Consider the following 16,045-nt stretch of genomic DNA (forward strand, 5'->3'; position numbering starts at 1 on the left):
GTACATTTTAGAAATCGCGGGAATAGTGTTGGTACCTTTACTTTTATGTGGTAAATATATATGTAAGAATGGTAATAGTTGTTTAAGAACAAAACGGTATGAGTAAACGGTAAAGATTCATAATAAATAAAAAAAAGGAACATAAGATAAACAGATGACAGTCGAGTATGTGTATCAAAGTACGTTGTAAGATGAAGAAGATCGTTTTAGTTCAAATCTATATTTACAAGATGTATAAGGGATAAGATTATATGATTTAATAACGATTTAGTTTAAATATGTTTATTTACAGGATGTATAAGATGAAGGATAACGTTTGATTTAAAATATGTACGTTGACAAGAGGTATAGATAACACCGACTTGTCTGCTAACGGCAGATATATAAATGAACGGTGAAGAACATTGCGGGAAAGTAATATAACGAACGTATTTCGGGTCGGTCAGAAAATAGAAGTCGAATTAAATAAGTAGAATTATTTTACGTTGATTAAAGATCGCGAGTCATTTTATGTATCGTTTATTTCTCTCTATATTTTCTGTTTTATTAAATATTATAATATAGTAGAATTTTAATTTCGGTGTAGGTTCATTATACATATTTACATCGAATCCAATCCTACATGTATATATATGTATATATATATGTTTATGTGCAGATAATTCAACTTAAGTTAATCAATTGACGATATTAATTATATGATTTAGTTTATATATTTTTTAATATAAATCATTGTGTAATGTAAAGTAAATTTTAGGAATCAAGGATAGTGTTGGTATCGTTGTTGTTACGTGATATATATATATATATATATATATAATTATGACAGTAGATTAATGTAAGTTCAAAAATTCATAAAATTAATTTTATTTTGATAGTCCGTTATTATAATTATCGATACATTAGATCGTTATAAATATTTAATAATAAAGTTCGAGAATTAAGGCTAACATTTATTTTACATTGCAATTATTTATATTAGTATAATAATTTATACGATCAATTTTGTACATTTTTCTTTTTTTGTTTATTTGATCCACATTGTCCGCTGCATTCGGATAGGTTACGATTTTAAATTGAAACCAAAAAAAAGATGAAGCGAAGACGAATACTTTTTCGTTGAGAAAATTTGTCGAAGATACGCGTATAATAATATCGTTGAACTATTTCTTCGAGTATTTATCAGTTATAAAGAATTTTGTTTGTTTTATCCACAGTTTCGTATTCGTTTGGCGCTCGTAACGTTTACGTTTGAACATTTTTAAATTTATACATCTATAGATAGATTGAAAAATGTATTTTGTTGTTGTCTGGGTCTTGTAGGAAAACAAAAAAGAAAGAAAAATATAGAAAATAAATTTATGCGAATGAAAATAATATGTTTAATAGAAAGAACAAGGGAAAATGAAACTTAATAAACAACAACAACAACTATAGCCAATAAAAAAAAAAAAAAGAAGAGAACAAAATAAAAGTGTTAGAGGGGGTGTGGTGGGTAGTTCAGGTTGAAGGGTGAGCGGTAAAGAAAAAAAATATGGAAAAAAAGTATCGTTTTATAAGCTCGCAAAGCGTCGCTCGTTGTTACCGATTTGTTGGAAAAGCTTGTGATGAAAAGAAAAAAGAAAAAAAATAAAGGAAAAAGAAGTGGTGGGGGTTGGGTGGTGAAAGAAAAAAAAGGTCGCGTATCTATCGGCGGTCGTTCGTCGGTAATTAAAATAATAATGAATAGCTAATAAATCACTGATTGGAGCTCTCGAGGAGGCGCAAACACGCGGGCCAAATGCAAAACCTCATTTCCATCGGCATAAAAGAATAATAAACTAATCGTGGCACACTAATTCCCGTGCGATTCATCGCCCATGTCATTATTGGTCGAATGAAATGTTTATCCGAAAGCTGCTTATCGATACCTCGTTTTCTACGTTTCCATTTCACCACCCCCTTCGTACCTACCCCTTCTTTTCTTCTCTCTCTCGCTTTCTCTTTCTCTCTCTGTTAGTTCTTTCTTTTATTTTTTATTCTTTTTTTATCATTCGTTTAATATTTTACTTTTTACAAATTTTCTTCTACAATATTCTACATTTTCTTTTTTTTTTTTTAAATTGATTTGAATTTTTTGAATTTTATTTCTCAACGCGTCCAAAGTCATCGTTGATTTTTTTTTTGTATTCGTTTGGACGATCAACGATACGATAATGGAGAATGAATATGTGTGATGGAAATATCTCTTTTTTCCCCTTCCCCGCCCTCCTACCCCCCGTCATTCTCTTTCAATTCTTTCTTTTCCTTTCGCGAAATTTGTCTGAATTTTTCTTTTTCTTTTTTTTTTTTCTTTTTATAAAATTTTATTCCTCTCAACATCTTAAATTGCCGTCGTCTTTATGATAATGGAGATGATAAAATGTGATAATATTTCTCTTCGTACGTATCTTCTTTATTTCTTCTTCTTTTTTTTTTTCAATTTCTTTCAATCCTCTTTCTTCTCTCATTAAAAACTCATTTATTTTTTCTTTTCATTTTTGTTCTATTAACATCCATAATATCGTCATTGATTTTTGATCATTTCTTTATATGCAAGATCAAAGATACGATAATGGAGAATTAAAATGTGATAGAAATATCTTTCTCTACCTTACTTCTTTCTTTTATTTATTTATTTATTTATTTATTTTTTAATTGTTTTGTAAACGAAATTGTGTCGAAACGTTTCGTTATCCTTTTAACATTTTGATTTATTTCTAACTTATATACGCGAATTAGTCGAATTGTTCTTTTCACTTGTATGATTAAAGATATGATAATGGTGGTGGTGAAAATGTGATAGAAATATCGACGATATTTCGAATTGTTATTTGAATACCTTCGAATGGCTGGTAATATGGGTGGTGGTACGTGACGTAATATTGTTAATAACGGGAGACCATCGTGTTATAATAATCCGTCAAAATCCGAATCCTTCGCCGTCGGTAGCGTACTGTTGTAACGCCGCGTATTTCGAGTGTGATTGACGAGTCTATTAAGTCCATGCTCGTTCGCTCGGTTTGTACGGGGGTGGAGAACGAGGTGGAGGTGGAGGTGGAGATGAGTTACGAAAAAACAAAGTCCCCTCCACCCCCTCTCCGAAAAAAGGAATGGAAATAACAACGACAAAAAAAGAAACGGAGAATCAAAACAAAAAAATATATATTTAAACGAACAAACAAACTCAACAAAAAAAAAAAAAAATAAAAAAAAAAGAAAGAAAGAAAAAAATAATCACTATGAAATGAAACGAATTATTTTATAAGGCTTTTAACGTCGACAAAAACAAACATTGGTTTCTATTAACGGCTTACGTTGATGCACCAGCGGCCAACAAACCATGCAACGCATAGATTTGAATCATTGTTATCGTTATCGTTGTTGTTATTGTTGTTGTTGTTATAATATTTAAAACGCGTTTACATCGAAGATGTTTAATTTGTAGGGTGAATCATTAAGCAAGGAAGTGAAGGAAGGAAGGGGGCCTGAGTTATATCATTATACATATCCCCTTTACGTTTATGCGCGTGATTTTTTTCTCTCTGTGTTATATAAATCGCGGATTTATTACGTCTTTAATAATTTTTGGCGAAACTCATGTTGAAACTAACGCGCAATCAGGATGCCATTAACTTTTTAAACTTATTGCCAGAAATATATCCCTCGTGTTCATCGACGCGCTCAACACCGCGATGTCAAAAATGTGTATAGATGGATAGATATATGTACGCACACACAGATATATATATATATATATTTTTTTTTTGTACGTTCACCTTTTCTACATGTAATGGAAATACCGCAGTTTCATTTTATCGGGTAACGTTTCGTTCATCGGCTGACGAAACGTATTTCCCACGTGTAACGTGTATCATTAAAAAAATAAAAAAAAAAAAGAAAAATAAAAAGGCCAACAAACAAAATAAGCTTCGGCAAATATGTTACTCCCGTTACCCCTCTAACCCCCCCCCCCTTCGTCCCTCTTTCTCTCTCACTCTTTCTTTTTGTTCCCCTCTCTCTTTCTCTCTCTCTCTCTCTCTCTGTTTTTTTCATAACGAATGGATGAAAATTACGGTTTGGTCGGTTGAAAAGTTAAAAGAGAGAGAAAGAGAGAGAGAGAAAGATAGGTAGAGGGATGGATTCGTTGCACGTCGAAATCACGTTCCATCGTTCGCGATTAGCTTAACGTTTGAAAAAGCAAACGGTGAATCCTTATCCACTACCAGAGTCCATTCGTTTGTTGTGTGTGTGTGTACCACCTAGTACTCGTTATTAAAAGCGTATCGATAATTAATCTTTATCCGTAAATTAGTAATATTAGAATATTTGTTGGTCCTGGATGAAGGGAAAAAGAAAAAAAATTCGATGGTACGAATTTAGAACAATGTTACATGTTTAAAGAAAAAAAAAGAAAAGTATAACTCTTGAAAATATATAAAAATAGGAAATAATTCTTAATGAGAAGGTATCACAGGGAATTTGGACATAAAAAAAAGAAGTAGAACTTAATTTTACTAAGTTGAACGTTTCGTCCCTTTTATTGAGACTTCTTCAGCAACTTAATCTTTATAGTTCAGCGTCTTTTTTCTTTGACTAGACATACATTTTTATTTTTATTTTTAATATTCAAAACACAAAACATCTAAACTTCGTTAAGTATTAGCCCGTTATATAATAATAATAATAATAATAATTTTGTGTTTTGAATATTAAAAATAAAAATAAAAATGTATGTCTACTCAAAGTAAAAATACGCTGAACTATAAAGATTAAGTTGCTGAAGAAGTCCCAATAAAGTTAAACTTAGTTAAATTAAGTTCTACTTCTTTTTTTTATGTCCAAGTTCCCTATGATACCTTCTCATTAAGAATTTTATTTTTGGACGAGAGAAACAACTGATTAAATAGAAAATAATAATTTATATATATCTAACGTTGAAAACAAATGGCAATATACAGGTGACAGATTCGAAGGAGCTCCAGGTGCCGTTCAGCACAGCGGCGTCCCTCGGTTACGGGCTTCATCATATGCTTCACCTGCCACCACAATTTCTTCACCCGTTGGACCATCGGTTACCATTCGGTGGGTTCAGGCCCCTTGGTCCTTCTGCGTTCGCGCCACCGAGCAAGTGCCTCAAGGTCGAGACGGGTAACGGTTCGGTAGCCGGTTCGGGCCTACCAAGCATCGGCTCCCTTTCGAGCATGTCGAACATGTTCTCGCCTTCGTCCTTGCCCCCCTCCGCCGGTGGAGGTGCAGTTGTCTCAGTTTCGGGCCCAGGAAGCACAGCCACCGGTTCGGCGGGCTCTGCTAACGTCGTTGGTGCTGGTACTGGTGGTGCTGGTTCTGGTGCTGGTGGTACAGCCAGTGGTGCCGTTTCATCAGTGCTATCCTCCGGACCGGAAGTTCCACCTCACAGCCCAGCTGGTTCCGCGAGCCGTTCTCCGACGGGCACCGGGACCGGCTCGGCGCCGAATCGAGGCCCAACCCCCGAGGAGGAGGACCGAGACGCAAACGCCACACCCGGATCCGAGAACACCGAGCGCTCCACCCCCGAGGAGGGACGACCTTACAGACGTGAGTCTTCTATCTACCTATATCTATCTATCCACTTCCTCCCTTCCTCTATCTAACTATCTATATATCAAGCTTTATCTATCTATCTATCTATTCTTTGTTCCTTCCACCACTACCATCACCCTACTGATTCTCCTATCGACTTTTCTTCTCTCTTTCTATTTTCTCCTTCTTGGAAGAGTCCCGGAAGTTATTACTCGAAGAATACTTGCTAGAATAAATGGATAGATGTATTTTTATCTTAAGTATACGTATCAATCTTTGATTTTTTTAATAGATATATTTATAATCATCGTGTGTGTTATACAGTAAGTTTCAGGAGTATTCGTACATGGTATTATTGTACGTTTGAAACAATCGGTGTTTGTTTCTTAACGCGAAGCTTCTGAATTCTTTATAAACTGAAATTTATATTAATTGAAAAGTGTTTGATAATTTTAAAATATGTTTCTGTTTATAAGAATTTTGTAGTATTCTATGATAAGAAAATATCGATTGTTTTAAATTAATAGTTAGTATACGAATATTCTTGTGACTAACTGTATACGGTGAATATATTAATTTATAAAGTACGAAACAATATTGTTTAGTTTACTCCGTAACTCTTCCGTTCTTTTTTTTTTTTATTTTTTTCGCTATGGGTAAATCTTTTCGTTAAATCTAATATCTCGTTATAAATATATGTCTCAATGAAATATCATTTAATAATTAAGAATTAGCAATTAGAGATTTACCCGTATTTATTATTTTCCTTTTAATCATCCACATTCTAACAAAAAAAAAAAATGATCGAATGTTAATAATATCGATCATTATTTTTATGAACGCATGCAGTAGACTGTGCTGAAAAAGCATAAAATATTCGTTTGAAGCTTCGTTAATACGTTTAATGCATTAGATACCTAAAGTCGTACAGTGTTTGACGATCCGTTTGTTTGATATTCATCTCCAAAATTTCATATAGAAATGATGTCGCGGAAAACCTGAATGTGTATACGCGCAAACACACAAACATACATGCTCGCCACATATGTGAAAGTTGAAATTATTAGAAAATCTGGACGAATATTACGAAAATGGACGGTTTAAATTTAATCGCTGTTGACCGAAAGTTAGGATTTTCGAGGTTTCAGTTTATACGAACGAATGAGGACGATCATATTTTTGGATGATAGTAGGTAGGAATATCAACGGTCTCGTGTCAACAAACAGTTGGACTGAAAAGGAGGAAGTAGAACAACCAAAGAGATAAATAAAGAGAGAAAAAGATAGAAATAGAAAGAGAGAGAGAGAGTCCAGCATAAGGGAAAGAGCATCGAGATTTGTGTGCTTAATCTACCTAAAACCGTTTATTTGACTCGGCCCTAGGCAACGTAACAGCTGCTTCACCAAATGAAAGAAAGAAAGAAAAAAAGAGAGAAAGAGAGAGAGAGAGAACTGGCCCATCAGCAAAGCCTTTCGTTCTCGTTTTCGCAAGTTTGTTTATTTTTCCGGGTCTGTCTTAATTACCGAAAGATAGAGCCATTCATTTTTCTCGGCTACCTTGCCGTCCACTTTTTCTCTCTCTCTCTCTCTTTTTTTTTTCTTTTCTCTCTCTGTTTCTGTTTCTCTTTTCTATGTGTTCATCGAGGTTTGGATTCACCCTACGAGAATTTTCCCTCTCGCGTACTCATTACTTTTAGAATTGTCCTTTTATCGTTGGAAACTCGCTTTGTAAATTCTCTACAGAGTGAGAGAGAGAAGATAGGAAGGAAAGAAAGAAAGAAAGTAAAAAAGGTTTCTCTCTTCTGCTAATTTTCGTTTGATTACGCGAGAAAAAAGTGAAGGTGCAAACTGAAGGGGATAGCAAAGTGAGAGAGAAAGAGAGAGAGAGAAAGAGAGAGAGAGAAAAAGGGATCGGAGCGTAATGGATAACAATGTCCTTTGACCATTGCAAAGTGCGCGTTACCTGTGACGTTACTCGCGTCGCTAATTAGTCGATACTCACTTTGTTGTAGACAGGGCTGGCCACACGTTACGGTTCGTACGAAGAGAAAGTAAAATAGGAAGGAAGGAAGGAAATTGTTAACGTTCATTTTCTACCATCTATAAGTTACTTCAATTTCAACATTCAAACGTTACGCGAATTTCGAACAACTGTGTTTCCACTTGTTTCTTTTTTCTTCTTCTTCTATTCTGTCAACAATAACAACAACAACAACAAAATATGTTAGATAAAAGAATTGTTTTTTTTATTTGCGATCGATTAGTATATAAAATAATGAACAATCAAAGTCTTTCCGGAATTATAATGTAAGGATTTGAAAAAAATAAATCCGATTGTAATTTTATGACTCGTTTATAAAAGGGTGAGTATAAACGAGTAGTAAGAGGGAGTATTACCTACCTATAAACGAGAATTTCGAGAGTTGGTGTGAGGTTGAGGAGTGGGGCATGGGGGTGGCTGGCGGAGGTGGGTGTGGGTGTGGGTGTGTGGGTGGTCGTGTGTCGGAGTTACTGGGCAAGCTCGAATCAACGATGCAAGCGACTGGAAAATTTGCGGGAAATCGCGGAATGTCTAGCAAATAATTCGATCTCTCGCGTGTCAATGCGAACCTCGGGGTACCGGCCCGTGTATTTCGAGCCCAGCGATGCGCCATTTCGATTAAACACTCTCTCCCAGAGCACGCCGTTTTTCGAGAGTTGCTCTCTCGTTCATTCGTTCGTTCATTCGTTCGTTCGTTCGTTCGTTTGCTGCTGATTCTCTTTCTCTCTCTTTCACATACACATATATACACATTCGTGAACCAATACTTCCAGATTGTTCATGGATATACATGTGCAAATAATCATTTGCGACTGAACTCGGAGCATTTACACTGCGTTTATTTGTATCTAATGATACGGAAAAAAATGATATGAAACTAATATTGGCCGATGATCTGTGTGTGATGTGTGCAAGCTTACAATTCATATATAAACGCGTACATAGATACGATTTACGTACGTATTCTGTACGTGTATTATATGCATACGTACTGTACGTATGTACGTACGTAGGGTAATACTGATCGTGCTTCTGTCACGTTCATAGAAGTTCTACCAACGAGAACGATCATTATTGAGCTCCGATAAATAAATTATTCCCGACGGTGTTTCATCGTTGGCCGATTAAACGAGTACCATTTCTCTCATACCCGTGTCGTTCGATTGGCTTTCGTTACAATTCTCATTCACGAGTAGTAGTCAACGTACCATCATCGTATTTTATTTCACGTAAATATAATATATATATATATATATATATATGCGTTTACATAAATTCAGATTTCTTTGAGATATTTCAAATCTTCGATAAATCACACACGAAATTTTTCTTAACTTTCGTAAAAATTCTTATAAGAATTCGTTGTGAGTCTATCTTTCCCTCTCACTTCCCCCCTTCTCCTTCTCTCTCTTTCCCTTCTACAAAATTTAAAACTCGCTAACGACCTTAATGTAATGTGCATCGTAAAAACGTGTAACTTTATAGCGTAATATCGTATCACGGTGGCCTCGATCGATGCGTATCTTTGGACGGGATCGACGTTGACGAGGGAGTGAATGGGCGAAAATTTCAAAAGGGTATGAGCGAGACAGAAATACCACGAGAAACGGAGAGGGAGAAACAGAGAGAGAGAGAGAGAAGGGGGGCTAGGGAAATGCAGATATTTGTCAGGAAATTGATAACTCGAATAAACTCGTTGCAAAACATTCAAACAGGCTGCCAAATCGTGGTGGAGGATAGGTGGTGAGCCTTCCGCCCTCTTTCTACCCTCTCTCCTCTTCCTCTCTCTCTCTCTCTCTCTCTCTCTCTCTCATTTTTTCTCTCTTTCTATCGGGGAACCGAAACTCTCCGTTCGACAGGACAAGGTGCACGTGCGAATGAATTCGGATGTATATACACTCAGCCACATAAACATACACGCACGCATATACATACATACATACATACAAACGTATTACTCACAGCGAAACATATACAAATATATTTACACGCATAGATTTAAATACTTGCACGCTATCCACCGTTGAACATCGAACGATACGCGAGCTTTACTTGTCGACCGATCAGATGCCCGCCGAACTGATTATAAATCGAGTTTGAGGACTCGCTTTTTCATTATTCGCGACACCCCTTTCCCCCTTCCCCTTTCCCTTCTTCTCTCTCGGAGCATTTTAACATTGCTTTTCAACCGATTATATTACGGTGTGGTAGTCGGTAAAACGCGTGAAACGTGTTTTCGTGGCTGTTTATTCGAGTATCGGCCCTTATTCTGCGAGTGGTAACTGGAAAAAGGAAAGGAAAAATAACGAAACATTTTTTTCCCTAACTTAATCTTTTTCTATAATTTTATATCATACCTCCCCTAACATAGTAGTAATACTATTATATTATTTAAACGTCTTTCCTTTTTGTCAGTAATTCTAATGATTCGGTTAGACGAACTTTTCCATTAACTTCCATTAACGTGAAAATTTGTATCATCTATTTTTGAATTCTTACAAAATTTGTGCGTGCGCGCACGCGTGTGTTTTCTTTTTTGTTTATCCATTTATTTAGTTTACTAATGCAAAAGAAAAGCATTATATTTCGATAGTAATAATATAGTCGTATTAGAATGAACATTGCGAAAGATGGAAAGGTAGGGTTTGGGTGTAACGATAAGCGGCTTAGTAATATGGATTTTAGTGGGTACATTTGTGTCACTTTTTAAGAGAGTAATATTTTGTTCATTATTATTATTATTATATCTCTTCTTGTTTCTTGTAATTTGGTTTTACCCGTTATTCGTGTCGTTGTTCGTAGAAGAAACTGATTATCAAGAATAGAAACTCTATTCGAGAATTTGGTATCATTTTCTTTTTCTTCTTCTTCTTCTTTCTTTTAGAATATTTTTGTACGTTTATAATATTTTAACCTCTGGTGTTGTTTTGTTTTTCTATTGTTTTATCGTCCGAGAGATTCACGTAAACGCGACGCGTCACGTTCGACGCTTGCAACACCGACGTTCGCTGATATTTATACAATTTCTCATTGGCAAGGTGGAACATCAATTTAATAGCGCGACGTACGCCGTGGTTCGTTAACGATCAACGTTATTGGCCAATACTCTCGTTCGTTGGGCGCTCGTATGAAACGCATTCTCATTAAAGAATGATTGACATAACTGGCGTTTATCGAGTTTTATGCGAGACGCATTAGACGCGACGGGGCGTGTGTGTATATTCTTCTTCCTACCAACCGTTACTAATTTTTCACTTAATTTTATCTCAAGATTCTTATGATCTTCTTGCTTTTTTCTTCTTCTTCCTATTAATAATATTCGATTTTTCTTTCTTCTCTTTTATTTTAATCAATTCTTAACAATTTTCAATAAAACATGATTCTTTGTCATTTTTGCTTTTTTTTCAATTAAATCAAATAAATTCGAATTTACGCGTTTAGATCAATTGTTCATTGCTTAACACAGATTACGTAATATAATAATAATAATAATAAAGAACAAATATTTATTTGTAATATTTACAAAATTAGATTATTTATCGAATTAATAGAAAATATTTTCGAACGAACGATATATTAGATTTTGAATCGAGAGGCATTTTTTTTTTTCTTTTTTGTTTTATTTTTTCGACAAATCCCTGTTATCCTACGAGATATCAGGAATTCCTGAAATTTCCTAGTAGTAGTAGGAGTGGAGGGGGAGGAGAGAAGAGGAGAGGGTGGGATTCGCGTCGATCGCATGAAAATCTCCGAGCATCGGGCGTAAATACCTAAAAACGATGGCCATTCGTTCGGTCAGCTCGAAATCACGGGACTTCCGGTTTACGCCTGTCGTTTCGTGGTCGTGCGTCCTTTTCTATCTTTTGGGCTACCAAAAAGGGTGCAATGAGAAGGAGAGAGAAGGGAAATGCTCTCATTCCACTCTTAACCTCTGTCGTCGTATCCCTCGTTCATTTCCCCCTTCTTCCCATCCTCCTCCTCCTCCTCCTCCTCCTCCTCCTCCTCCTCCTCCTCTTCCTTCACCTCTCTTTCTCTCCCTATATTATATCGTTCTGGCGTATTTACGCGCACGTAAAAAAAAGTACAGCCCGAAAGATAACGCGCATTCGCGGCTTCGTTTTGTCCAACACATGGGTGGCACGGAGTGGGGTGAGGGTGTGGGTGGTGGTTACCTCCTGCCATTTTTTTTTGCACTTATTTCTTTTCTTTTTTCTTTATTTTTTCTTCTTTGAATTTTTTCCTTTTTTTCGTTGAAAGAATGTACGTTCTCAGTTTAACCCAAACGTTCTTTAAAGTTACGTAATTTTTGTCACATTTGTTAATCTTTCAAACAATAAATTTTCCTCTTTCTACAAATATTATATTTAAACGGTAATTTAATATTCGTTAAATCTAAGTTTGTTAATACTGTCTGTACTGTATGTGCATGTGTGTGTGTGTGTGTGTGTGCAACTGTGAAAACAAATTAAATCGTTTAATATTTAAGATGGAATGAACGAACAGAAATAATAAATGTAGAAATGTTTGATTATCTTACATTTAAAAAATAGAAAGTACGATCTAAATATAAACGTAGAAAAAAATGTTTGGACAGTTTATCATGAAAGTAATGGGAATTAATTTTTTTTATTTTCTTTTTGAAGAAAATCGAGAAAAACTGTAAAAATATATGAAACGTTATCGTTTAATATATATATTTCTTGAAAACGATTCATTATTATTTTATATATATATATATTTTTCTTGACAAATAAAAAAAAGTCACGCTAGAAATTTGTTTAAAAATCTAAAACATATTTTATATATTATATATGATATTTCTCTCTGATATTAAAGTTTGATCGTCGTAAAGCTCGTAGTGCCTCGTAGTTTTCTCATCGTATAAGCCTAATGATCCTCTCACGCAGCTATCGTAAAATAGAGAAATCATTGTAAAAGAGGTAACGTTATCTGACAACGACTATCCCCCTCTCCCTCCCTCTACCCCCAGCCCTCCCCACCCAACTTCCAGCTGTGTAGAGCTGGTCTCAGCAGCACCCTTTCATCCTCGAAACGATTTTCCATGAGCAGAACGAGTAATAGGAGGGTGAGGAGGAAAAGGAGGAGGGTAGAGGGAAGTGGAAGAGAATGGCGTAAGGGTTGTCGTTGTGGAAATGGGTGGGGAAAATTTGATTACTAAATAATTCGTACGACGTGATAGTAAATCGCGAGCTCGCGATTCGCTTTAAGAATACAAATGAGCGTCTCTCGTTGCGACGGACGCGTTTCTACTCTTTACATTTGTTGGTAGTAGTAATAGTAGTAGTAGTAGTAGTAGTAGCATACGGAAAACGAGTACACTTTTATTTGGGAGAGAGAGAGAGAGAGAGAGAGAGAGAGAGAGAGAGAGAGAGAGAAAGAGAGGGAACGTGTAGACGGTTTTTGCTAACGCACGTACTCTGCGTATAGTAACGATTACGTTATGAACGACAACGAAGAAGAAGAAGAAGGAAAAGAGTAGAAAACGTTTTTGTACAATACGTTTTAATCATTGTATCTGTGTTACCTATATCGAATCGAATCGAATCTAAATGGAATTGAATTTTACGAATTTTGGTTGTTTTGTTTTTTTTCTTTTTCATTAATAGAAGAAAAATACGATTAATTCTTTTAACGAGAAAATTATAATTAATTTATATACTGACGCGTGTGTGATACATTTTTAACATGAAAAACAGTTATATATGTAAACACATATCATCAGTCTATTAGAATACAAAATTATTAATTAAATCTTGTTTGTTTCTAGATCAGAAGGGTTGAATTTTCTTTAAGTGTACCTACACGAAATTAGTATTTTCCAACATATTTATTGTTAAATGGTTTTGATGAATTTTACGAATGAGCATAGAAATTTTAGGACGAATAAGAAATAACATTTAACGTTGAATGTTTATATATAAATACATACATATATCGATACGTAATAATATTAATTAATAATAATAAGAGAACAATGGTAATAATATATATATATATATATATATATTACATGAATTCTTTTCTTCTTACAATAATTATTTTTGTTTCCTCTTGTTCGATCGTTTGTTCGTTGTTATTGTTATTACTCCATTGTTATTTCGTTTAGTTTCGTTTCGTTTAGAGATTATATTGACTCTCTCCCTATCGGGATAACTCGTTATCATGGATTTTCGAGAAGTCGAGTAACGCGAGACCTATACCTACAACACAACACAACACAACATATATCCCACTATGGACAAATAATAACGAGGCATATATACGGGAAGCTTGAAATATAGATTATCGAATTTTCACCAACGATCCGACAAATGATCGTCGTTAACCCCCTTATCTATCTGTTTGTCTTGATACGCCAACGCGATTTTTCTCCACCCATTTGTTTTTATCCTTTTCTTTAACTTTTCCTTCTCGTTTTTCATGGAAACTTGTGTGTGTGCGTGTGCGTGTGTACGTGCATCATGTGTGTATATCTCTCTCTCTCGCTTCTTTTTTTTCGTTTATCTCTTTTCTTTTATTTCATTCTAACGAATAAAAACCGATAAGCTCCCCCCCCTCCCCCCTCCGCCCAACGTCCCCCTGGCCCCGTGTATACGCGTATCGTTTACTTTCTTTCCTATCTCTTTTGCGAGATCGGAACATCAACGATGAGATTTATCTGCCGAAAACTGTCCAAACCGATATCGCCTATCACCTTTCCCCCCCCCCCCCCCCCCCCCCCCCTACAGTCATTCGAATCTTTCAATTATTCTTTTTTCTTTTTTTTTATATATATTTTTTCTCTTTTTTCTTTTTTTTTTTTTTCATGCGAACATATGCGTCGACGATTTTGTGAACGACGAAAAGGAAAAAGGGAGGGTTGGAAAAAAAGGGGTGGAGGGAAAGGGGGAAAGAAAAGAAAACGTACTGAAAGGAATAAAAAAAAAAAGAACAGAAATAGAGAAATTTGGTGACCGATAAAACGTTTATCCGATGGTGCGGAGGAGTGGGGGTTGGGGCGGGGTCCAACGAGGTCGTACGAAATTTTTATTTCCGTTAGGTCACTTTTTTCTTCTTTTCTTTTTCGGTCAAAGGTTATACGACAGTGGTTATCTACGATAGCACCGATAACGATACAACGATGATGATGGTGACGACCAAGATGACGACTAAAAACTGATTAAACACACACACACACACACACGTATACAGAGGACAGAAATCACACGCATATATTTTCTTATATATATATATATATTTCATTATTTTGTATTCGCAGAGAGATATAGAGAAAACACGCGTACTACTCACACGAGTGTTGTATGGGGTAGGCGTTAGGTACACACATATGAAACGCGATACTTTCGACGGGAATTTTTTTCCACGGTTTTGCTTTATTGTTCCGCGAGAGTGATTGGTAATTGGTTGTACACGAAAAGGGGTGTGAGAAAAAGAGAAAGAGAGAGAGAGAAAGCAAGCAAGCAAGCAAGCAAGTGATATGGTCGTGTGCGAACAAGCTCTACGGAACATGTTTTATATACGCATCTCTTTCTATCTTTCTATCCATCTATTTTCTTCTCTCTTTCTCTCTTTCCCTTTTTCGTTGAGAGAAGAGTACAAACGAACGAGTCGAATGAACGGACCATGACGATCCATGCAACGTTGTTGTGGCCCATAAGGTACAATCCCCTTCAACCATGCTCTACCCATTCTTTATAGACACACACACTCACATATATATATATACCTTTCTCTCTCTTTTTCCCTTTCTCTTTCTCTTTCTCTTTTTCGTTGTTTCTCGTCGGTTGAAAAAATGCAATTAAAAATTTGACTACTAATATGGGTCAGAGACTCATCGTTCCGGTCTCTTCCACCCTTTGGCATCCCTTCGCATAGGCACCCACACCCCACCCACTCACCCACCCACCGTTCGACCACTCGAAAGAGCCCTCGTCCGTGAAACTGGCCACTCCGCCGTGATTTTCGAGTGTCGCCGGGAAATAATCGAAACTTTTTGAAATCTATCTAACAACGCAACACGAATTTTACGTGTTCCTCGTACGTAGGGACTATCTTTATCTACGAATTTTTCTCTATCTTTTTGTTTTTTTTTTTTTGGTGATTTTTAGTTGTAGGAAAAAAGGAAGAGTGTGAATAGTAGTTGTAGTAGTAGTAGTCGATGTTTTTACGCGTTAACGAACGAAACGTTCGTCAAATGATCAGAAATAATGGATTACATTGAATATACTGCTAATAATCCCAACAACCAACCCACTTTGTGGCTACACGCAGTTCGTTGATATTGTATTTTTTTTTTCTTTCTTTTTTTCTTTCTCTATCTCACTTTTTTTTTTTTTTTTTTATCAGGTAAAGAGATCTTTCTTTCTCTCAATCATTTGTTCGATTTCAAACGTGTTGAGGGCT

General features: G+C 35.7%; 1 protein-coding gene across 3 annotated transcripts in view; it reads left to right on the top strand.

Annotated features, from left to right (window-relative positions):
• Window positions 1-16,045, top strand: part of LOC106785601 (E3 ubiquitin-protein ligase Rnf220-like) — a 205,345-nt gene that overhangs the window by 6,415 nt on the left and 182,885 nt on the right. For all 3 annotated transcript variants that reach the window (XM_014746216.1, XM_014746218.1, XM_014746217.1), the window contains one exon: window positions 4,980-5,595. In XM_014746216.1, coding sequence (XP_014601702.1) covers window positions 4,980-5,595 — 616 coding nt within the window. The remainder of the gene's footprint in view (window positions 1-4,979; window positions 5,596-16,045) is intronic.

Source organism: Polistes canadensis, unplaced genomic scaffold, assembly GCF_001313835.1.
Source record: "Polistes canadensis isolate GaletaPanama2010 unplaced genomic scaffold, ASM131383v1 scaffold_53, whole genome shotgun sequence".
In the NCBI taxonomy this organism is placed as follows: Eukaryota; Metazoa; Arthropoda; class Insecta; order Hymenoptera; family Vespidae; genus Polistes; species Polistes canadensis.